This window comes from Megascapheus bottae, chromosome X (assembly GCF_031878675.1).
Source record: "Megascapheus bottae isolate mThoBot1 chromosome X, mThoBot2.hap1, whole genome shotgun sequence".
Taxonomy (NCBI): Eukaryota; Metazoa; Chordata; class Mammalia; order Rodentia; family Geomyidae; genus Megascapheus; species Megascapheus bottae.
The window spans coordinates 104,867,010-104,888,703 of NC_143547.1; the positions used below are offsets into that span (position 1 = coordinate 104,867,010).

A 21,694-nucleotide genomic window follows, 5' to 3' on the forward strand; every position below is an offset into this window, starting at 1 on the left:
CTGTGCTAAATGCTGCCAACCCCATTTTCTTGGACCTCTGTGCAGTGGCTGAGGCAGGGGCCTGCCCAGGGCCTCTCCCCTCTGATGGGCTCCTTGATGCCAGCGGTGGGACTCAGCCCAGCCAGGCCTGTCTCCTGGCACAGCACCGAGGCAGTGCCTGCATGTGTACACCCACAAGTTCCCAGCCTTCCGAGATTCTTAGCTGTGGAGGGGAACTTTCTGGTGATTAGCTCCTCCTGAGGGTTGTCCACACTTGTCTTGACTGAGGAAGGCTCAACTTGATGGGAACATAAACCCCACTTCTTGTTTCTTGGGGTCCAGAAAAGAAAGCAATGGTTTGACAACAGGAAATGAGTCTATGCAGCCAAGCCAAGATGACCCCACATGGTCACCTGACTTGAGGGGAAGGGAGAAGGGCATCCCACATTACCTGTGGCTCCAACCCTGTGTGGCCACATTCAGACAGCAATTAAGGAGTTGCTTGCCTGCTTATCCCAAAAGACGGCCTCACTTCTGGGATATCCTGGGGTCTTTCCTTTCTTCAGCTTCCATCTTAGCTCCAGGTAGAAAGGTGTCTCCTTTATTTCCTTCCTGCTGCCATCATCCAGAGTCCAGCTTGTTAACTGCCATTTTAGACAAGGGGAAGGTGAGGAACGACCAGCTGTGCACTGACAGTCACAAGGCTGAGCAGGAACAAAGCAAGCGACCAAAGCCTTATTTTGATGTCTTCCCTGGTGCCCTGGGCTTCTCTGCCAGCTGACAGGTAAAGGGGGGTGGACATGGGGGAAGGCAGACAGGATGTGCTAGGTGGGGTGGGTCTTTTCCCAAGTGGCTGTCTCTTTGGCATCATCTTTGATGTGGATGGCATCTGGAAAGTAGGCCCGATGCGTCTAGGTTATTAACAGTGGGTTGTGTATCATTCCAGGGGAGACTGCATTCCTGAGGGCTCCCAGCAGCTGTGCCCATTGTAAGGAGGGGAGCAGAGTACGTGGGTATGGCATGAGCTCAATACACTGTGTGTTATGTCATTGTGTATTGGCTGTGTGTTTGTGCGGTGCATATCTGAGGTGCATGTGGCATGTGTAGCTGTATCTCTATAGAAGGGACGCATTGAGCTTGGGGGTTTGGCTAGCCAGTGAGAGAAAGGGTCAGGTACCAAGTTCATATCCCAAAGCCAGACCTAAAAAAAAAAGAGAAGCAAGTCACCCAGCCCTTCTTGGGGCTGGGAAGGCACGCAGGCACCACAGGGCTATGTGGCCAGGCAGAGGCGCCTTTGACTAGTGGCTGGGCTCCTGAGCCTGGGCCAGGCTAAAGCTGTTTGGGTCTTTAGCCTTATAGGTCAATGGAGAAGACAAACAGGAAAAAAGGAGCTTGGCCTTGGGTGGGTGACCAGACTGCAGTGTAGAGCTGGGCTGGCCCTAGTCAGGCTGACTAGAAAGAGGGGGAGCATATGGGCTGCCAGGAGGGTAGAGGTGGGGGTGGAGGGCAGGACTCTGCATGGAGACTCACGCACTAGTGCCTTTCCTCAGTACAGGAATGTGGGAGTCTGTGTTGCGTGTGCTTTGTGGATGTGTGCCTGTACCTGTGTGTGAGAAAGACAAAGACAGCAAATGGGGGAGGACTACTCCAAGACCAAAAGGAAGCCAGAGGAACAGGTACACAGATGGAGGTCAGCCGGAAGCCCCTCCTCCTAGCGCAGGTAGCTGGCAGGTGGGGGGAGGAGGGAAAGGGTGGGGTGTTCCTGGCTCCCACAGGCCCCTGGGGAGGAAGCTGGAGTTTACAGGGGTACATTAAGCCCTGGCTTGACCCCTACACCCCACCCCCTTCCTGTCCCTCATCTCCAGCCAGGCGGCCCTAATAGAGGAGGCGGAGCCCGTTTGGGCCTGGGAGGCCCTCCCTCCTTGTAGTGGCATTTACCCCTTCCTCACCTTGGTCCAAAGACAGTGTAGAGCAGGGTCTGGGAAAGGGGAGTAAGACTTTGTCATGAAAAAGCTGTGACCCATGGCCAGGCTCATCTCTTTCCAGCCTGAGTGTCCCCACTCCCAAAGACCAGGCAGAGCAGCAGGGGAGGAAGGTGGGCTCTCAGGGGTGGGACACACCTTGCTGTTGGGTTAAGCTGCAGACTGGCTGATACAGGCTCAGGGTGCTCAGGAATGGGGGTTAACAGTCTAGGGGACAGATCAGGGAAGCCTGGGGGCAAGAAGGGAAACTGGAGGCCAGGAACCTACTTCCGGGTGGATGGAGGCGGGAGGCCAGGGGAGGGGGTGGGGGAGGGGAAGGAAGTCCCCTCCTGTGCCGGTCACTCCCAGAGGCTGGGTTGGGTTGGGTTGGGGCGGGGCCCTGGATGGAGAGCAGATCTGACCGCTGGAGCCACCTTCTCGCTGCCTAGCTGCCCAGGAGCCCAGCCAGGTAAAGGGCTATGAAAGGCCTGGGGGGGGGGAGGAGCACCCTTACTCCCTCCTACCTAGACCCTAGGCTGGCAGCAGGGTTTTCTTGGGGCCTCTGCTGGAGCAGGAGACTCTGCCTTGGATGCTCATCCCTATGTGTGAGGCACACGCTGCCAGGCCCAGGGCCGATCCTGGCTTGTGTGTGTTTGTCTTACGGCTCCTGGGCTTCTTCTGCCCAGGGCCAGGCACAGGTTGAATCTGCAGTCCAGGCAGGTGCACACTGACAAGCACCTGGCACTGTTGCCTCTCTCTAAAGGGCTTGTGTGCTGTGGCACTGGCAGCAGAGCTGGCCTCTCAAGTACAAGCTGAGGTCGCATCTGTGTCCAGGTGCTAAGGATATCTACAGCTGCCCCACCATGCTCCTGCCATCCACCATTTCGGGTAAGACCCCAGCCATTGAACTCCGGATCCCCTAGTTGGGGTGAGGTGAGGAGTAGTAGGGGTGCTGAGGGAGTCAACAGGGGGCAAGCATTCACAGGAGAGGAAAAGCATCAGCTGCCTGCTGCCAGCTCTGGCACTGGGTGGGAATCTCCTTGGCCTGGGGAACCTGCACAGCACCGTGTCTAACTTAGCTCTTTGTCCCCCATGTTTGCTTAGCTGTACCTGCGACCCTGTCTCCCCCTAATCCTCCTGGCAACAGCAGCCCGGAGAAGCCACTGGATTCCCGGGACCCATTGCTAGCCCAGGCCGAACTGGCTCTGCTCTCCATGGTCTTCGTGGCTGTGGCCTTGGGCAATGGCCTGGTGTTGGGGGCCCTAGTACGGCGAGGCCGGCGTGGCCGCTGGGCACCCATGCATGTCTTCATCGGTCACTTGTGCCTAGCTGACCTGGCTGTGGCTCTGTTTCAAGTGCTGCCCCAGCTAGCCTGGGATGCTACTGACCGTTTCCAAGGGCCCGATGCCTTGTGCCGGGCTGTCAAGTACCTGCAGATGGTGGGCATGTATGCGTCCTCCTACCTGATCCTGGCTATGACACTGGACCGCCACCGAGCCATATGCCGCCCTATGGTGGCATACCGCCATGGCGGCGGGGCTCGCTGGAACCGGCCAGTGCTGGTGGCCTGGGCCTTCTCGCTCCTTCTCAGCCTGCCACAGCTCTTCATCTTTGCCCAGCGTGACGTGGGAGACGGCAGTGGGGTCTTCGACTGCTGGGCCCGCTTCGCAGAGCCCTGGGGCCTACGTGCCTATGTCACCTGGATAGCTCTGATGGTGTTTGTGGCACCTGCCCTGGGGATCGCCGCCTGTCAGGTTCTCATCTTCAGGGAGATCCATGCCAGTTTGGTGCCAGGGCCATCAGAGAGGGCTGGGGGGCGCCGCAGAGGGCACCGGACCAGCAGTCCTAGCGAGGGAGCCCGAGTATCGGCAGCCATGGCCAAAACCGTGCGGATGACGCTGGTGATCGTGATTGTTTATGTGCTGTGCTGGGCGCCCTTCTTCCTGGTGCAGCTATGGGCAGCGTGGGACCCAGAGGCACCTCGGGAAGGTAGGTATGGAAGTGGGGGTACTCGGGACTGGCTCTCCCCTACTCCACCCACGTGTCCTATGGCCCCTAACACGCAGCCTGGCTCGTCCACAGGGCCCCCGTTCGTGCTGCTCATGCTGCTGGCCAGCCTCAACAGCTGCACCAACCCCTGGATCTACGCTTTCTTCAGCAGCAGCGTCTCCTCGGAGCTGCGCAGCCTGCTGTGCTGCGTGCGAAGGCGCATTCCACTCAGTCCGGGGCCCCAAGATGAGTCTTGTGCCACTGCCAGCTCCTCCTTGGCCAAGGATACCTCATCCTGAGCAACTGTGGGTTCTTTCTTTCCAAAGTCTCCTTGTACTTCAGCTGCCTGTCTGACACTGACTGCGGGAGCCACGGTGCAGAGAACTGGCTGGAGCCCTGGGGCCTGTCACTTCATTATGTGGTTGTGGGCAAAGCCCCCTCACTGTCCACAGTGACCCCTGGAGGACTTCTGGCTCTAGGACTATAAGGGGCCCTTTCAGTCAGCTCCTTTGTGCCAAGAATGAGAAGAAGTTGGAGCAGAGCGCCACAGGATATGGGGGTGGCAGGTAATACAAAGGCATGTGCTACCCCCCCATGGGCTAGAGGCCTAGAGAGCCAAAGAGGAAGGAGCAGTGTGGGGCCAGGGAACTTGGTAGTCTGTGCCTTGCTAGACACTCCTTTCTTTCTCTCTTCCTAATAAAAAGATGCAGTTCATTTTCCATGGGATAAGGAATGTCTGTGGATAGGGTATTGTAAGTGTGGGGAAGGGGACAGAGGAAGACCCCATCCACCAGGGCACCACTGGTGGCTTACACTACAATCCCAGATGAGATCTCAGGAGTCAAAGATCTGACGAGTGTCATTTAAAGCCAGCCCAGGCAGGAAAGCCCATGAGATTCTTATCTAACTAACTACCGGAAAATGGGAAGTGGCACTGTGGCTCAAAAGTGATAGAGTTTGGCCTAGTGGTAGAGTGCTTGCCTAGCATGCACCAAGACCTGGGTTTGATTCCTCAGTACCACATACACAGAAAATGCTGGTAGTGGTACCGTGGCTAAAGTGGTAGAGCGCTAACCTTGAGAAAACCCAAGGACAATGCTCAGGCCCTGAGCTCAAGCCCAAGACTGAAAAAAAAAAAGTGGTAGAGCAAGCAGGTGCAGTGGCTCACACCTATAATCGTAAGCTACTCAGGAGGCTGAGATCTAAGGATCACGGTTCAAAGTCAGCCCGGGTACTAAGGACCATGAGACTCTTATCTCCAATTAACCACTAGAAAACTGGAAATGGCTCAAGGGGTAGAGCAGTAGCCTTGAGCTAAAGAGCTCAGGGACAACACCCGGGACCATAGTTCAAGCCCCACAACCAACCAAAAAAAAAACTGGTAGAACGTTGGCTAGCCTTAAGTAAAAGAGCTAAGGGACAGTGCCTAGGTCGTAAGTTCAAGCGCCATGACTGACCAAAGGAAAAAAATATGACCCTACCCATAGATCCCTGCAAGGCTCTGAAAGCCACAATGCAGTGACCAAGGTGCAGATGTCCACGTACCACAGCCACTCTGTTGCCAGCTCGGTGTTAGGGATCACCCACAGAAGCTATTCCAAATGTCCAATCTGCTGTCTTGGCATCTGGCCTCTAGTAACCTGCAGGTACTGGGAGCTGGCCCTGGATCCTTTGCCCAGACTCCAAGACAAAATGCTGGCTGGCAGCAGGGAATCAATGCATAGATCTTTATGAGCTGTTACCCCTTACTCCGTAACAAAGCTGTAGAGAAGCAAAGGGCCTGGAGACCGGTGAGGGGGTGGGCGGGGGACGGGCTCACTGGCAGCTCCACCAGTGAACATCAGTGGGGCTTAAAGGCCAAGCCTGGGCCCTGGGTATGGGAAGTCGAGGGGGAAGTTGGAGCCCCAGATCCAAGGGGGAAGCCTTTGTTCTTGTCCAGGCACCTTCGAGTCCTGGGGCTGGGGGAGGCAGTAGCTGCTGGCCTGAGGCCCTGGCGAACAATGGCCTTTCCCAAGAGCTCCTTAAACACCGAATCCATGTTCTGGGCCACAGCCTGGAGAAGATATGCAAGGACAGTTGAGGAAGGTTTCCTCTTACTACCCCACCCCACCAACCCTGTTGTCATGCCAGACCATGCCACTCCTCCGCTTGAATCTCCAGGCCACCTCCCCCGCCTCCATCTTTCCTGGTGTCTGTTGAAGCCCTAGTGGCTGGGCCCCGCCCTCACTTTTCACTCCCACTCTTTCCCTGGCTAACATCATCGCCTCCACCACAGCCCCTCAGGGCCATCAGCTCCCTTGTGGGGGATTGTCCCATACCCCACTGCCAGCTGCCAGGCTGCAGCTTGTGCCTATGGACCCACCTGCTCCGACCTGCTTAGCTTAGCCTCACCTGGAGCCCAACACACTTTTCAGGGTCAGCAAACCCAAGGCTTCCTTGTGCAGCTCACCAGAGCCACAATGCCCAGTGTCCAGTGGGCTACTCATGTCGTGTCACTTGCCAGGCCCTAGTCCCAACCCTGCTTTATTCCCTCTGCCAGTATCCTGTCGTTTCCCTGCCATCTGTTCTTGTCATCATCCTTGGTGTGCCAAGCACCTGCCATGCCATTGCCTATCACCTAGACTGGTTCTAAAATGCCAGCCTTGAAGCCTACTCTGGACCCTGTCCGCTACACCACCCTAGACAGCTTGGTCCCCCATGTTTGGAAATACATGAGCTGGGCACTGGTGCCTCACACTTGTAATCCTACTTACTCAGGAGGCTGAGATCTGAGGATCACAGTTTGAAGCCAGTCTAGGCAATAAAGTCCATGAGACTCTGAGCTCCAATTAAGCAGGAAGTAGAGCTATGGCTCAAGTGGTGGAGTGCCAGACTTGAACAGAAAAGCCAAGTGAGAGTGGGTGGCTACAAGTTCAAACCCCAGTCGCAGTAAAAAACCATGCCACTATGCCCTGTCCCTCCATTCCCATTCCCTCTTAATGCTCCTCCCTACTCCTCTTCAACCACTTGTCTGGTGGGAAGCATTGCATGGAGGTCAAGGAGCACAGAGATGAAACCTTGCCTTAAGAAACAGCTCCCAAGCCAGGCGTGGTGGCTCACACCTGTAATCCTAGCTATTCAGGAGGCTGAGATCTGAGGATCAAGGTTCAAAGCCAGCCTGGGCACTAAAATCCGTGAGAGTCTTAACTCCAATTAATCTCTAGAAAATGAGAAATGGTGCTGTGGCTCAAGGGGTAGGGTGGTAGCTTTGAACTGAAGAGCTCAGGGACAGTGCCTAGGCCCAGAGTTCAAACCCCATGACAAAAAAAGAATGAAGTAAAGAAAGAAAAAAAAAGACACAGCTCCCAACCTGCCACATAGCCTGTCCTGGCAGCCTCACCTTGTCCACCTCCACGTGTCGCTCCGGGGAGGTTGGGATTGAGCACTGCCGTCTGTGCCCAGAGGGGCCAATGGCTTCAGATGGTGCATCCAGCTCCAGCCTGCAGGGCACAGACAGGGAACCTGTGAGGGCACTGAGCTAAGCTGTCCATGTCAGGGGTGGCAAAGGGAAGAGGTTAACCTCAGTAGTCCCACATGTTCCTGTCAGTCTAGCTGCCTAGGACAGGGTGGCAGACACTCACCCCTCAGGCAGCGTGATGTACTTGTGGGGAACAAGGCCTCGTACTCCAGCATGCTCCCCCCGCCACCAGTCACTCGATGCCCGCACATGCAGTCGCAGCACGTCGCCTCGCTGGAATGTCAGCTCCTGGGCCGTGCGGCCCGTGTATGCAAAGCAGGCCACGGCCTCTATGACACCACTTTCTGGGTCTGGGGAGAAGAGGGGGACCAACTGGTGATGCAGTAGGCACCAAGAGAAGAAACAGGGTAGGGTCTTTCCCAACCCGCCTCACCATCCTCCTGAGCTGTGGTCCCAGCCTCCACCTCTGGCTCATTCTCCCCTAGACTCTCCAGATGTGTGTCCCTGATGTTGAGAAGCAAGAAGGTAGGTAAGCATGGCTTATGTGCAGGAGAGCCCCTGCCCACACCAGGCAGCACCAAGAGCATACCCCAGGCAGGTGGCAGAAGGTGGTGCCATGCACTTCTCATACACGGGGCCTGGCAGAGCAGCCAAGGATGGGAAGACCTGTCCAGGCTGCAGGATGAGTGTCTGTACCAGCTGGTTAACCCGGCCCTGCAGGGCTACAGGGTCCTGCCCAGCGGGCACGGGAAGCAGTGTGGGCCCGAAGCACACAGCCAGATTGTAGGGGTCCATCATGTTCTCATCACTGTACTGTGCCAAGCTAGTGGGTACATAGGGGAGTCACAAGCAAGGAGCTTCAACACTGCTGTCCCTTCCTCCCCCATTGCCAGTCCCCCCCCCCAAAAAAAAGAACCACTCACTGATTGAGAAAGGTGAAGAGGTAGCGCAGAACCACCAACACTGCGCCTGGCAGCTGAGCCAGCAGCCGGCTCACAGGCTCAACCCGTGCCGTCATGGCCTCCAGCTCTGTGGCAAGCAGTCCCAAACACAGGACAATGAGTGGTGAAGCCCTCATTCACATGCCAACCCACCCAGCCAGCCTGAGGCCTCGCCTCACCTGCCGAAGCCAGAAGCTCATTGAATAGCTCTGCCTGGAAGAGTGGGGGCTCAAGACTCCGGAAATAGAGCTTTAACACCCCAGCTACTGAGTCCAGGTCATGGGTGGTGCAGCCCTCCACCAGAGGGTCCTCCCCTGTGGATAAGCAGGTGGACAACATGAGGTGACCGACTGGCTGTGGAGGCCCCACTACCCCCCCACACACACACCTGGCACATCCTTACCTCTCTCAAATGCATCACGGATCTCTGAGATCCGAGGCTGGGCACCAGACACCCGGAAGATGCCCTGGTGCTGCAGGCCTGTGGAAGATAAGGAGCTGGAGGGCACAGTCCCCTCCCTTCCTAGGCTAGCCCCCTAGACCAGTTGCCTAGTACCACACAGGTGCCAGGGTGGCAGGAGGCACTGGGCCGTGCTTACCATTGAGGTTAATGAAGCGGACACAGCTCTCTACCACCAGAGGTACAGTTTGGCCTGAACTCTGTGGAGAGACAAGCCGGGGCTTATGTCACTCAGACACAGTGGAGCACGCCCTGTGTCTGCATTGTTTTCTTTTTAACAGTGTCTAAGTGGCTTGCTATTTCTGGTGCTATTTTAGATACTGTTTTACATTTGATTTGCAAATTGTAGCTAGAATGTAAAAGCATAATCACAATTTGGATGTTGACCTTGAATCAAGTAGCACTGCAAAACTCAAACTTGTTCATTAAGAAGACAGATTATTTTCAATATTCTATGTACATAATCACAAAATTACCAACAATATTATTTCTGTGTGTGTCTGTGTGTGTGTGTGTGTGTGTGTGTCCCCTGAGCACTCTCCCTCAGCATTTTTTTTGCCAGTCCTGGGCTTGAGCTCAGGGCCTGAGCACTGTCCTTGGACTTTCTCAAGGCTAGAGCTCTACCACTTGAGCCTCAGCACTATTTCCAGTTTTTTTTTCTATGTATGTGGTACTGAGGAATCGAACCCTGGTCTTCATGCATGCTAGGCAAGCACTCTACCACTAGGCCAAACTCCCGACCTCCCTCAGCATTTTTGCTGAAGGCTAGCATTCCATCACTTAAGCCACAGCTCCACTTTTGGCTTTTTTGGTGCTCTCCTGCCCCTGACTCTGAACCACAATCCTCAGCCCTGTGAGTAGCGAGGATTACAGGTGTGAGGCACTGGTGGCTAGCGCGCACTCGTGCTCTCTCCCTCTCTCTCTCTCTCTCTCTCTCTCTCTCTCTCTCTCTCTCTCTCTCTCTCTCTCTCTCTTCCCTTATTTCACTGTGTGAGACTGCCAAGTCCACAGTGGATAGAAGCTGATCGCCCAGTCTTGGGGACAGGGGGAAGATTCAACATTATTACCCTTAAAACATTGCTGCCCCACCCTTTTGTATTTATTGTATTTGTTTTTTGCTAATCCTGGAGCTTGAACTCAGAGCCTGGGCACTGTTCTTGAGCTTTCCCAAGGCTAACTCTGTACCATTTGAGTGACAGCACCAGTTCTGCCTTTTTCTGTGTATGTGGTACCGAGGAATCGAACACAGGGCTTTGTGAAAATTGGGTAAGCATTCCACCACCATGCCATACTTCCGGCCCTCTTTCTTTCTTTCTTTCTTTCTTTCTTTCTTTCTTTCTTTCTTTCTTTCTTTCTTTCTTTCTTTCCTCTCTCTCTCTTTCTTCCTTCCTTCCTTCTTTTCTCTCCCCCCCTCTCTTTCTTTTTTTTTTGCCAGTCCAGGGGCTTGAACTCCAAGTGAGTGCTGTCCTTTGGCTTTTTTTTTCTTGTGGATCATGGGGCTTGAACTTGGCCTGGGCACTGTCCCTGAGCTCTTCAGCTCAAGGCTACTGCTCTACCCCTGGGCCTGGGCATTGTCCCTGAGCTCTTCTGTTCTAGGCTACCAGCCTACCCAGGAACCAAACCCCACTTCCCATTTTCTAGAGGTTAATTGGAGATAAGAGTCTCAGGTCCTATTGTGCCCAGGCTGGCTTTGAACATTCATCTTCAGATATCAGCCTCTTGAGTAGCTAGGATTACAGGCATGAGCCACCATGCCTGTGCCTGGCTTGTTGGGCTTCATTAAAGCTAGAGCTCTACCACTTGAACCACAACACCATTTCCGGCTTTTTCTATGTTTGTGGTACTGAGGAATCAAACCCAGGTCTTCATGCATGCTAGGCAAGCACTCTACCACTAAGCCAAACTCCCAGCCCCGCTTTTTGTATTTGTTAACAGCCCTTTTCCATTAGTGGGGGTCCAGGAGCCAAGGGGCAGCTTAGCTGAGATCTGGAAAACACCTCTCTGGAAAGCAACATGGAAATCCATGCAGGAAGGTCAGGAATGGGGAACCCTAGGATCAAGGCAGTCATTTGGCCCACAGAAGTAATCCAGAGCTAGAGAAAGACCAGAAGGGTCAGGGACAGCTTGAAATTGACTATAGAGTGGGATAAAGTACCTGAATAAACTTCTCCATGTCTCCTCCAAAGAGTTTGTGGTTATATTGGGAGCTAGGACGGGGATGGCGGCTTTTCTGGAATCTTCTCTTCATGTACTGAGTGCTACAGTGAATGGGAATTGGCTCTAAGGAGAACAGGCATGGAAAATAGGATGTCCCACCCTTACTCCAACCAGACAGGGCCCTGAACCTCCCAAGTCCTTCTAGAATCCACTGGATAAAATGGAATGTTGAGGCCACAGAGGACTAAGCAGCACAGCTGGGTACCAAGGAGAGGGAGACAGAGGACTTCCAGAGCAGCCAACATCTCCTAAATGACTCACCAAGACAGCTCCTCCTTGTCACCTACAGGGAAGAAAATATGACCGGGGGTCAACAAAGAACCGCAGAGAGGGGCCTGGAGTTTGGCCTAGTGGTTAAAGTGCTTGCCTAGCATGCATGAAGACCCAGGTTTGATTCCTCGGTACCACATACATAGAAAAAAGCCAGAAGTGGTGCTGAGGCTCAAGTGGTAGAGCTCTAGCCTTGAGAAAGTCCAAGGACAGTGCTCAGGCCCTGAGTTCAAGCCCCAGGACTGGCAAAAGAGAGAGAGAGAGAGAGAGAGAGAGAGAGAGAGAGAGAGAGAGAGAGAGAGAGAGAGAGAGAGAGAGAGAGAGAGAGAGAGAGAGAGAGAGAGAGAACAGAGAGAGGTGTAGCACAAAGGCAAGGGTAGAAGAGTGGCCAGGGCTCTTGTTGGGTTGTTATTTCCTCTCTGGCAGAGGACCACAAGCTGAGGAAGGCAGGTGAGGCTCCAGGCCCCAGGAGGGGAAGGAAAAGGCAGGCTGAGGGCCAGGACTCACTGCGTTGTATGGCCTCCTGAAGCTTCTCGTGCTTGGCCTGTAGCTTGGCAAGGATGCTCCGGCCGCTCACATACTCCTGGAGCTTCTGGAGGGCCGAGAAGAGCATCGAGTTTTCGATCTGGTCAGGCAACTTGTGCCCCTCCTGCCCTATGGGCACCCCTCCACCTGCCAGGTCTCACCATAATGTAGAAGGTCTCTGTTTCCTGCTGCTGGACCCGTCTCCGGCCTGCCTGCTTTGTGCCAGGGTCTGAGCTAGTAGACTTGAGGGACTCTGTAGAAGGGCTGGCCTGGATGGAGTCTAGGGCATCACCATCATCTGATCCCATCAGCTCCAGTAGAGCCTGCAGAGTCGCCTTCAGTGTCTTGTTTACCTGACGGAATAGCATCAGCATGCTCAAAGCCGGAAGACAGCCCCACATATGGCTCATGCCCATAATCAGAACAGGCTGACATGTGAGGGCTGACTCTCTCTCTCGGTCCAGTCCTGGGTCTTGAATTCAGGGCCTGGGCACTGTCCCTGAGCATTTTCTGCTCCAAGTTAGTACTCTACCACTTGTGCCACCTCACCACTTCTGGTTGTCTAGTGGTTAATTGGAGGTAAGAGTCTTAAGGAGAGCGGGGAGTGTGACGTAGTGGTAGAGTGTTTGTCTAACATGCATGAAGCCCTGGGTTCGATTCCTCAGTACCACATACAAAGAAAAAGCTGGAAGTGGTGCTAAGGCTCAAGTGGTAGAGTGCTACTGGTGAATGAAACAGCTAAGGGAGAGCACTCAGACCCTTGAGCTCAAGCCCTGATAGTAGGGAAAAAAATAAAAGCACGGGACACAGAAAGACTGAATAGGAGGAGGGAAGTGGTAGGATAGCCAAACCTAGACAGGGCTCCCCTGCCCCGCCCCCGCCCCAAACCCAGACATTCATACCTCCTCTATCTCAATGGTCTGTCGGTTCAGGCGACTTTGGATATTTTGGGCCCTGGGCAAAATCTCATCACGCAGCTCCAACTCCACCTGAATTTCAGCCACCTGCAGAGGGCAGTAGCAGGAGCTGAAAGCGGGGCCTACCACAGAAGTGAGGGTGGGCCTCAGGAACAAGGCACACTTCTGCAGCCTGGTGGCTGATTCTGGGACTGCCGTACCTTAGAGCCATGAATCTCTCTGCTCATATCAACTCTCATCTATAAATGTCCATGGAAACAATACTCACAAAACTCCATAGGTAGCCAGCCAGGGACCAGTGGCTCACTCCTGTAATCCTAGCTACTCAGGAGGCTGAAATCTTAACATCAAGGTTCAAAGCCAGCCTGGGCACAAAAGTCTCTGAGACTCATCTCCAATTAACCACCAGAAAACCAGAAGTGGTGCTGTGGCTCATGGGTAAGGTGGTAGCCTTGAGCTGAAGAGCTCAGGGACAGCATCCAGGCCCAGAGTTCAAGTCCACAACCAAAAAAAATAAAAGAAAAGAGAAGACAAGTCTATGAGATTCCTATCTCTAACTACTGAGAAAAAGCCAGAAGTGGCACTGTGGCTCAATCAGTAGTGTTCTAGCCTTGAGGGAAAAAACAAAGCTCAGGGACAGTACCCAGGCTGAGTTCTAGCCCAGAACTGGCATTTTTTAAAAAATAAGTGCAAAGGTGGAAACAATCCAAGTAATTAATGAAAAAACGTGAGGGGCTAGGAGCATGGCCTAGTGTTAGAGTGCTTGCCTAGCATGCACGAAGACCCGGGTTCGATTCCTCGGTACCACACACATAGAAAAAAAAAGCCAGAAGTGGTGTCAAGGCTCAAGTGGTAGAGCTCTAGCCTTGAGAAAGTCCAAGGACAGTGCTTAGGTCCTGAGCTCAAGCCCAGGACTGGCAAAAAAAAAAAAAAAAAAAACAACCTGTAGTCCACCCATGAATAGAGTCCACCAGGAAAGGAAACTAAATGTTATTCTATGCTACAACAGGGAAACAACTAGAAAACATCATGGTAAGCAGGACACAAAAGACTACATAGCACATTTCTGTAATCTTAGCTAGTCAGGAGGCTGAGATATGAGGATATCGGTTCAAAGCTATCCGGGGCACCAAATTGTATGAGACTCTTTCTTCCAATTAACCACAAGAAAACGAAATAGCACTGTGGCTCAAGTGGTAGAGCTCTAGCTTTGAGCTAAAGAGCTCAGGGACAGTGCCCAGGCCCAGAGGTCAAGGCTTATGACCAAAACAAAACAAAAAAAAGCTGGAAGTGGAGTTGTGGTTGAAGTGATAGAATATCAGCCATGAATTAAAAAAAGCCCCCTCTACAGGGCCTAGTGGTTAAAGTGCTTGCCTAGCATGTATGAAGACCCGGCTTCAATTCCTCAGTACCACATATAGAAAAAAATCAGAAGTGGTGCTGAGGCTCAAGTGGTAGAGCTCTAGCCTTGAGAAAGTCCAAGGACAGTGCTCAGGCCCTGAGTTCAAGCTCAGGACTGGCAAAAAAAAAAAGCCCCCTCTAAGTTAGCTTCCGCTAACACCAGTGACAAATGGACTATATTTTCCTCGGGCTATGGGATGAAGGGCTGAGAAGTGAAGACTGAGCACACTCAGGAGGTGTCTTTCTTTCTTTCTTTCTTTCTTTTTTTCCTTGACGAAGTGTGGATCATTTGACTGTGCAGCATTAGAATGAAGACCTTTGTCACCACGCTTGGAGCATGGAGCGTGACCCTTACCTCATCGCCCTCGTGGGGATGGTAGTCAAAACGCACTGGGAGGCAAAAGGCCATAGCGTGCACCTCGAGCACCTTGGCCTTGTCCCCTGGAGGGTCCAGGGCCTCCAGAGCCTCTTCCAGGCTGCCCAGGCCTTGCAGCCGGGAGGTGTGGGCGCGGCTCTTGGTAGCTGTGTAACTGCGGAGGGCCTGCCCCAGGGCCAAGTGGAAGCCTGTGTCACAGCACTGGAGAGAAGCGAGGACACAGTTGGGTGACGTGGAGCTGCAGCCCCCGAGCCACAGGGCATGGAGACCTCCCCGCCTTCCTCTCAAATACGACTCACATCCAAGAGGTCCAAGATATCATGCAAGTAGTAGTTGCTGACAGCCGCATTGACACTGGCCAGGCTGAGCAGGTACTCATTCCGTGCCTTGGTACACTTGACTTTGTGCTCTAAGAACTTGGCCTGACGCTGTTTAAGACAATAAGACACATCATCGGGGTCTCCTAGTTGGCAGGCTGCCCCCATCTCTGAGTTTCTATATAATCACTATCCCCTCCTCTCCACCTTCAATGTGGAGCCAGGAGTGGTGTGAAATCCTAGCCACTCAGGAGGCTGAGATGGGAGGATCATGGTTCAAAGCCAGCAGGCAAGTCTGTGAGAGTCTTATCACCAATTAACTACCAAAAAGGCCACAAGTAGAGCTGTGGCTCAAAGGTACGGTGCTCACAATGAGTAGAAAAGCTCAACAATAGCTCCTGGGCCCTGAGTTTAAGCTCCGAGCCCCCCTGCCCCCACTCACGGAAAAAAAAGAAAAGTCTCAATATGGACTCAAAAGTTTTCTGTCTCCCGTGTTTCTCTAGCCACATGGCAACCCCACAATGCCCTGCGTCCTCGTCTGTCTCTGGGGACACCTCCCAAATACATGCTCTTTCTCCTCACATGTTACCTCATCCTGGGTCATCTTGCCCTCTATCCACTGAAACCCTCATGGAGTGGCTGGGAGCAAAATCCCTTGGGCTTGGGACTCCCTCAGCTCTGGCCCCGAGGGGCTATGCAAGACCAGTTGGGAATGTAGGGCAAACTGTATCAGGCTGCCCTAACCCCCAGAGACGGTCGAGGCCTTGTAGAGCAAAGGCTAGGAACCTTTCGAGGGGGATGAGAAGATGGCTGACAGCCTTCCAGGCCTACCTTTTCCACCAGCCGTCCTCCCTTTTTGAGGGAGCTCTTGCGGAGGGGCCCCACGTCAGTGTTGGCAGTTGTGGCAGCATTGGCAGGGGCAGGCAAGGCACTCCGGCCTGTTCGCTTCTCCTCCTGCCGCTCTGCTTCCCGGAGCTTGGCTTCAGCGTTCACGCTCTCCATGTGGTACAGCTGGTATGTTTTCTTGGTCTGCAGAGGCCCAAGGCAAGGCAGCCATGTTGAGGGCCACAGCCAGCATGTCCCTCCTCCCCCGTGGCAGCCTCCCTGGGACTCCATATCAGCCCTGTCCCCAGTTTGCCCAAAGTCCCCCAAACCCATGTCTCTCGATGCACTTGCTTCTCCCTGAGCCTGGCCAGAGGCCGCTCTTGCTTCCTTTCTCCTTGGTACTTGTCCCTGGGCCACTGGGGTGGGGCCCTGCCCCACACTTCCTCACCGTCTGGAGCTCTGAGACCACCTCCAGGAGCTCATCCTGCAGCTGCTGCACCAGGTCCTTACTCTAGAGGCCGAGGACATAGTGTGAGCACAGTACCACTCTGCATGAGTCCCTGCCACCCTTCTGGGAGGCCCCTCCCCATCTTGGCTTGGGACCACGGGCCACACAGGTTCCGACCTAACCTCCCAGCCATAGCACCCCCAGGTAAGAGCCTCTACAGCTTGTGTGGCCCTAGACCTGAACCCTACCTTTCTGACAATGCGACCTACATCCTCGGCGATGTGACCCAAGCGCTGGACCAGGGGCCCAGCCAGCACCTCGCTGAGAGCCGCGCTCTCCCGGCTCTGCTGCCGCGTCTGCTCCAGCAGCACAGCCCAGCAATGTAGGGGTGACAGGAGGGACGGTTCCTTCCTGAGGGCAGAGGGCCACTCATACTAAGTTGCCTACAAGCTCCAGGGCCTGCCATAGCACTGCTGCCAACGTGGTACCCACCGGAAGCTCTGCTGCTCTCGACTGTTGCCCCCCAGGCGGCCTCCCCGGCTGGCGAAGCGCTCGGCCAGCTTTTCCAGGCCCCGGGAGTACTCGAGCTCCACCTCTGCTCGGCGCCGCATGAACTCCACCAGCTCCTGCAGCAGCTCCCGCCGCAGCTCCCCCTGCAGCTCCACACAGCGTAGCTGCTCGCCCAGCTGCCAGCGAATTGCTACAAGGGGCCCAGACACATGGAGACCACAGCTCAGGCCTGGCTGCCATGCATTGCCTATGAAGCCAGACCAGGGACGGGACGTATCTGTGTGTGTGTGTGTGTGTGTGTGTGTGTGTGTGTGTGTGTGTGTGTGTGTGTGCGCGTGTGTGCGTGCCGGTCCTGGGACTTGAACTCTGGACCTTGGTGCTGTCCTTGTGCTTTTGTGCACAAGGCTGGGGTTCTACCACTTGAGTTACAGTCCAGGCACGTTCATCAGAAAGCTGCTGAAACACTGTGCCCCCTCCCCCAACCAGTGTCCAGATGAGCACAGAGGCCCTGAGGAAATAAGAGAGTCTTAACTTCAGCTTGATTTCTTCATTGAGTACAACGTTGATTTCACACTCTCCTAGAGCTGGGATTGGAGGCAGGACAGACAACAAGGAGCAGACACATATAAGAATGGCAAGAAGCAATGAGCGCCAAGAAAGTAAATAAATAAGATCAACATGGTCCTGGACACAGAAGGCCTGGGAGGAGGTAGGGCTCCCCTGACCCCATGCAGAGGAAGGCTGGCTGGGCTGAGCTATATAGACCTGCGGCATTTCCAGAGCCATCTAGCTGCTATGGGACATGGAAGAGGGCAACTGTTGGCTTAGTTCAGGTGGCAAGGAGCAGAGACTGGGACCAAAAATCCAGCCTGAAGGACAGGACCTGGAGTGGATGTTCCAAGTAACTCCATTGTGAGCTGAGCCCCAGTGGTTCATGCCCATAATCCCAGCACTCAGGAGGCTCACGTCTTGGGACCATGAATCAAAGCCATTTAGGCACGACAGTCCATGTGTCTTCTCTTTTCACCAATTAACCAGTAAAAAGTTGGAAATGGAGTTGTGGCTAAAGTCATAAGGCATGATCCTTGAGCACAAAAGCTGAGGCAGAAAGCATAGGCTCTGAGTTCAAACCCCAGCACTACCGAAGAAAGGAACAAAGAAAGAACCACTTGTCACAAGCTCAGAATGGGTGGATTTCTGTCTTGACTGACTTTTCAGAACCTGTGGGATAAGGGACCTCCTGGTCCCTTTCTCCAGTCATTTCTCAATTATGTCTTAGAGCTTATCTTCTCCCATTCACAGTCCCCATTCACAATGTGTGATGGGACTGACTTCTTCCCTGAGTCTACGTGCTCCACATTGGGCTCCATTTGTCACTCACATCTCAGACTCCACCCTACCCTTCTGGACTGACTAGACATGTGCCTAGCAAGGTTGCTGACTTGCTGAATGAGGGACTCTTTCTACCAGGGAATCAACCTAGGAAAATGCAAACCTGGAGGGTAGAGTACTTCCAAAGGGAAGAGCCAGTGCCGCCTACAATCTTAGCTACTCTGGAGGGTGAGATCTGAGGATCATAGTTCAAGGCCAGGCCAGACAGGAAAGTCCATGAGACTCTCATCTCTGATTAAACACCCAAAAGCCAGATGTGTAGTTGGGGCTCAAGTGATGATAGAGCACCAGTCTTGAGCAAAAAAGGCAGGGGACAGTGTCCAGGCCCTGAGTTTAAGCCCTAGTACAAGCACGTGTACACACAAAGACACAGACACACACACACAGACACACATACGAAGTTTCACATGGCTCCAGTAAGTCATTCCTATAATCCTAGCTACTCAGGAGGCTGAGTTCCACAGCCTGGGCAGAAAAACATCCCCAAGACTTTTATCTCCAATTAAGCAGCAAAAAGCCAGAAGTGAAGGTATAAGTGGTGCTAACTGAGTAAAAGAAAAGCTAAGCAAGAGGACAAGATCCTGAGTTCAAGTCCCAGTAGCAGCACAAGAAAAAGAAAGGAAGGAAGGAAGGAAGGAAGGAAGGAAGGAAGGAAGGAAGGAAAGAAAGTCAGTCATTCCAAGCTTGTCCTGCCCACCAGGAAGAACTGTATTCCCTGGGGACCTATTACAATTGAACAGTGCTGAATGGAGCAGGAGACAACACCATGGTATTGATTCTTCACGGCCAGCAGCAAAAGCTCCATCAGTATCTGGATCTATGCACTGGCTAGTGGAAGGCAATTGCATTTCAGGTCCATGGGGGGCAGATGCCCAGTGCGTAGCTCCCAGCCTCTAGATGTCAGTGAGCTCAGAGAATGCTGTCCCAAACCTCCCCCCTCCCCGCAGCTAAGGCTGTCTCGTTACACCCTCTTTGCTTCCCAGTGGTTACATGGAAGGATGGCTTTCATGTGATGGCTTGTTTACCGAGTGTCTCTCCCATCAGACCTGTGAACCATGTGAGTGCAGGGACCCAGTCTCTCTTACACAGCCATGAATTCCCAGAGTCTGAGACAAAACAGATGTGTGGGGGGGAAACATCTGCCAAGAGGGATTCCCTCATATTTGAATTGGAAAAGTGGGCCTCAGGCCCACCAGTGCATCTGTTGAGCAAGGCATTCATTCTTAGTTCTGGTGACAGGCAGACACAGAAAAGATGGCCTCCCAAACTGTCCCTATGCTGATCTTGCAGAATTTTGGGAGTCAAGATCGTACCTTTGTTTTTTCTAACATTGTTGGAAGGTCTCTTTGGGAAGTGAGATGGGAAACAGGCTACAAGTGGTTGGAGATATAAGTAAGTCTTAAAGACATCTTGCTCAAAACTGCTCTGTTCAGGGAGAATTAACTACCCTGTATCTTCTGACTGAAGAGTTTTCAAAGTCTACCAGTCTCGCTGCATTTTGAGGAAGTGGGATGGGATCACTGTCTCCATCTGAGAAATGATAAAGGCTAGAGTTGCACAGCTGCTCCTCTCTGTAGTCACCCTAAGCTGCTTCTGGACATCAGGCAGTGTGTTTTAACCAGGACACGCTGGTATAAATTGTTGCGCTGATTTATTACATCAGATTGTGCATGTAAGGTTGGAAAATACTTCAAGTGTTTTTTTTTGTTTGTTTTTGCTTTACCTCCTTGCAGCTGTTGTACTGTCCCTCTCTGAGCTTGTTTTCACAACAGGTAAGATGGAGCAGATGGAAGGGCTAAGGCATCCAACATGTGGAGGGTACAGCAAACTTTGGCTCCTCAGATGCTACATTCTTTCTTTTGCAGGAGTCACCCCACCCCACATAAAAGGAGTGGACAGCAAAGAATCTGTAAAGTCTGTTTGCATGGGATTTGCACTGGAATGCTTATCAGAACCGAAAGGGGTGTAACTGCAGAAGGCTACACAGGCAGGTCTGAGAAATGTGTCCCGGGAACATTCACTAGTCCAGCCTGACCCTGGCTCGCACGCTCTCCTACGTGCCAAGAAGGAGTGAAAGGGCCAAGAGGCACTAGACTCCAGTGGTGCTTGGCTGAGGTGGCCACCAATCCCAGCATCCTGCTCATCCCTCCCTTCCCCCAGATCATCTTCCAGCAAAATGCAAGGAGCCTACTACCGTCCAACCAGCATGCCACATTCTCAGTCCACCACTCCTCGGGCCACCAGCGTCTTCGGTGTCCCATGAGTGGGGAACAGCAGACCCATACATAGCAGAGAATTCAAAGAAGGGCGAAAGGAGTAGGGCCTGCGGGCAGATGAGGCCAAAGGAGTGCCAAGAAATATGAGGTTCCGCTCCTCCACCCCCCGTCCAGGTTGCTGGGGAGCAACGGTGGACGCTGGTTGTGGGGCACCCACAAACTTCGAGGACTCTGCAGGAACTAAGCCAGGGCTGTCTAAAACCCTCTCACCTTTGACTTGCGACTCATACTCCGCCTGCAGCCCCCTGTCCCGTCGCAGCTTCCCGTGTGCCGCCATGGCGGCCACACGGCCGCGCCGTCGAGCTCGGATTCTCCCACGCGGGTGGCGGAGAGAAGCCAGAAGCTGGAACCCAGGGTCTCAGCCAGCACCGTGTGGCGGCTCCGCCCCGCCCCGCCCCCAGCGCGGTCCCCCCGGGGGGCGGGGCGGCCCAGACCTGCCGCAGCCCCTGAGGGGCTGTCCGGGGAAGAGCGCCCTCTCCCAGTCTCATTGCAACCGCCTCCTATTGGGCCTATACCTAGACCACCTTGTGCCCAAGCGCCATGGGTAAGCAGTCAGTACAAGAGGTGCCCGGCGCGCTGGCACCATCTTCAGAAGCCTATCTATGATCACTACTGCCACTTCCCATGGGCCCTGGCTCTCTATACCAGCTAATTGTGGCCCCACAGCTGCTCTACGCCCAGGATTCTCCCTGAGTTGCCTGCCTCCCCTAGCCTTCCAGGACACCAGACACTGCCACTTCCTGAGTTACAGCCTGAGAGATCTTAGGACCCTGGAGAGCTGGGGTGGGAAGTTCTGCAGCTGCCTGTGTTCCCTCCAGGCCCCCTTGGGGGTAGGGAGCAGTGTTCAGCTCTGGTTCCCCTTCTCTCAACCCCAAAAGGAAGAACCAGCCTCATTTCCCCATAGGTGGTTACCACTTCCTGCTGCCGGAAGACAGTTTGCTGCCTCCTTTCTGATATTGCTAGCACCTGCCCTCTCCCAGGCAGCCCCTTCACAACAAGGTTTCAGCCAGCAAGCCCTTGGGGCTAGTGTTGGGACTTCTCTCAACCAGTGGTGATACAGTTTCCCTCAGCTCCTGCCAAGTCTAAGCCACAGAACTACAGTTTTCCTCCAGTAAATTGGGAATTGAGGAGGCATGTGGCAGAGGATACATGATTAATTATCTGCTTTGTGTGGAGGGAAATCCTTGCGTTATGCTAGATGGTGGGACACAGGCAAAGCAGGCCAAGACTTGCAGGTACTAGTGTTCTTGTATACATGGACGTCAAAGGGCTCCGGTGGGCACACATGACCTTGATCTGCACATCTGTGGTCACAGAAAAAGCTATAGCCATACTTCTAGCCCTTTGACGGAAAACCAGTGAATTTTATTGCAGAAAGAAAACAAAATTCCTCATCTCCAGTATCAAAGCCCTTCTGAAACACACTGCCATGT

At 53.6% G+C, this 21,694-nt stretch overlaps 2 protein-coding genes across 3 annotated transcripts; one reads left to right on the forward strand and one right to left on the reverse strand.

Annotated features, from left to right (window-relative positions):
• The first annotated feature begins 2,788 nt into the window (after window positions 1–2,788).
• Window positions 2,789–4,610, forward strand: Avpr2 (arginine vasopressin receptor 2). The gene is made up of 3 exons (XM_090325964.1): window positions 2,789–2,828; window positions 3,045–3,929; window positions 4,023–4,610. The coding sequence occupies exons 1-3, from the start codon at window positions 2,804–2,806 to the stop codon at window positions 4,226–4,228; spliced, it is 1,116 nt and encodes a 371-aa protein (XP_090182090.1). The 5' UTR covers window positions 2,789–2,803; the 3' UTR covers window positions 4,229–4,610.
• A 1,043-nt stretch (window positions 4,611–5,653) lies between these two features.
• Arhgap4 (Rho GTPase activating protein 4) lies at window positions 5,654–20,562 on the reverse strand. Of its 2 annotated transcripts, XR_016533748.1 has the most exons (22): window positions 20,472–20,562; window positions 16,576–16,783; window positions 16,332–16,494; window positions 16,084–16,146; window positions 15,642–15,839; window positions 14,793–14,921; window positions 14,473–14,694; window positions 12,702–12,803; window positions 11,961–12,152; window positions 11,782–11,866; window positions 11,266–11,287; window positions 10,943–11,045; window positions 8,927–8,987; window positions 8,731–8,808; window positions 8,507–8,641; window positions 8,310–8,415; window positions 7,976–8,209; window positions 7,820–7,890; window positions 7,550–7,736; window positions 7,309–7,408; window positions 6,683–6,801; window positions 5,909–5,982 (listed from the first exon to the last, which is right to left on the reverse strand). XR_016533748.1 is itself a non-coding variant. In XM_090325979.1 (21 exons), the coding sequence occupies exons 1-21, from the start codon at window positions 20,536–20,538 to the stop codon at window positions 5,770–5,772; spliced, it is 2,739 nt and encodes a 912-aa protein (XP_090182105.1). In that variant the 5' UTR covers window positions 20,539–20,562; the 3' UTR covers window positions 5,654–5,769. The 2 variants fall into 2 exon arrangements, 1 of the variants encoding a protein (XP_090182105.1); XM_090325979.1 differs by lacking the exon at window positions 6,683–6,801 and having other exon boundaries at window positions 5,654–5,982.
• Between the last annotated feature and the right edge of the window lie 1,132 nt (window positions 20,563–21,694).

What these genes read in the sequence shown, in the direction of transcription:
- Arhgap4 (XM_090325979.1), bottom strand. Translation starts at nt 20,538, where the DNA reads ATGGCGGCACACGGGAAGCTGCGACGGGACAGGGGGCTGCAGGCGGAG. An exon ending in ATATCTTGGACCTCTTGGAT is followed by an intron (nt 14,695 to 14,792) that starts GTGAGTCGTATT and finishes GCTTCTCTCCAG; the next exon opens with TGCTGTGACACAGGCTTCCA. An exon ending in TCAGGAGGCCATACAACGCA is followed by an intron (nt 11,288 to 11,781) that starts GTGAGTCCTGGC and finishes TCTTCCCTGTAG; the next exon opens with GTGACAAGGAGGAGCTGTCT.
- Avpr2 (XM_090325964.1), top strand. Translation starts at nt 2,804, where the DNA reads ATGCTCCTGCCATCCACCATTTCGG. An exon ending in CCTGCCATCCACCATTTCGG is followed by an intron (nt 2,829 to 3,044) that starts GTAAGACCCCAG and finishes ATGTTTGCTTAG; the next exon opens with CTGTACCTGCGACCCTGTCT. An exon ending in CCCAGAGGCACCTCGGGAAG is followed by an intron (nt 3,930 to 4,022) that starts GTAGGTATGGAA and finishes GCTCGTCCACAG; the next exon opens with GGCCCCCGTTCGTGCTGCTC.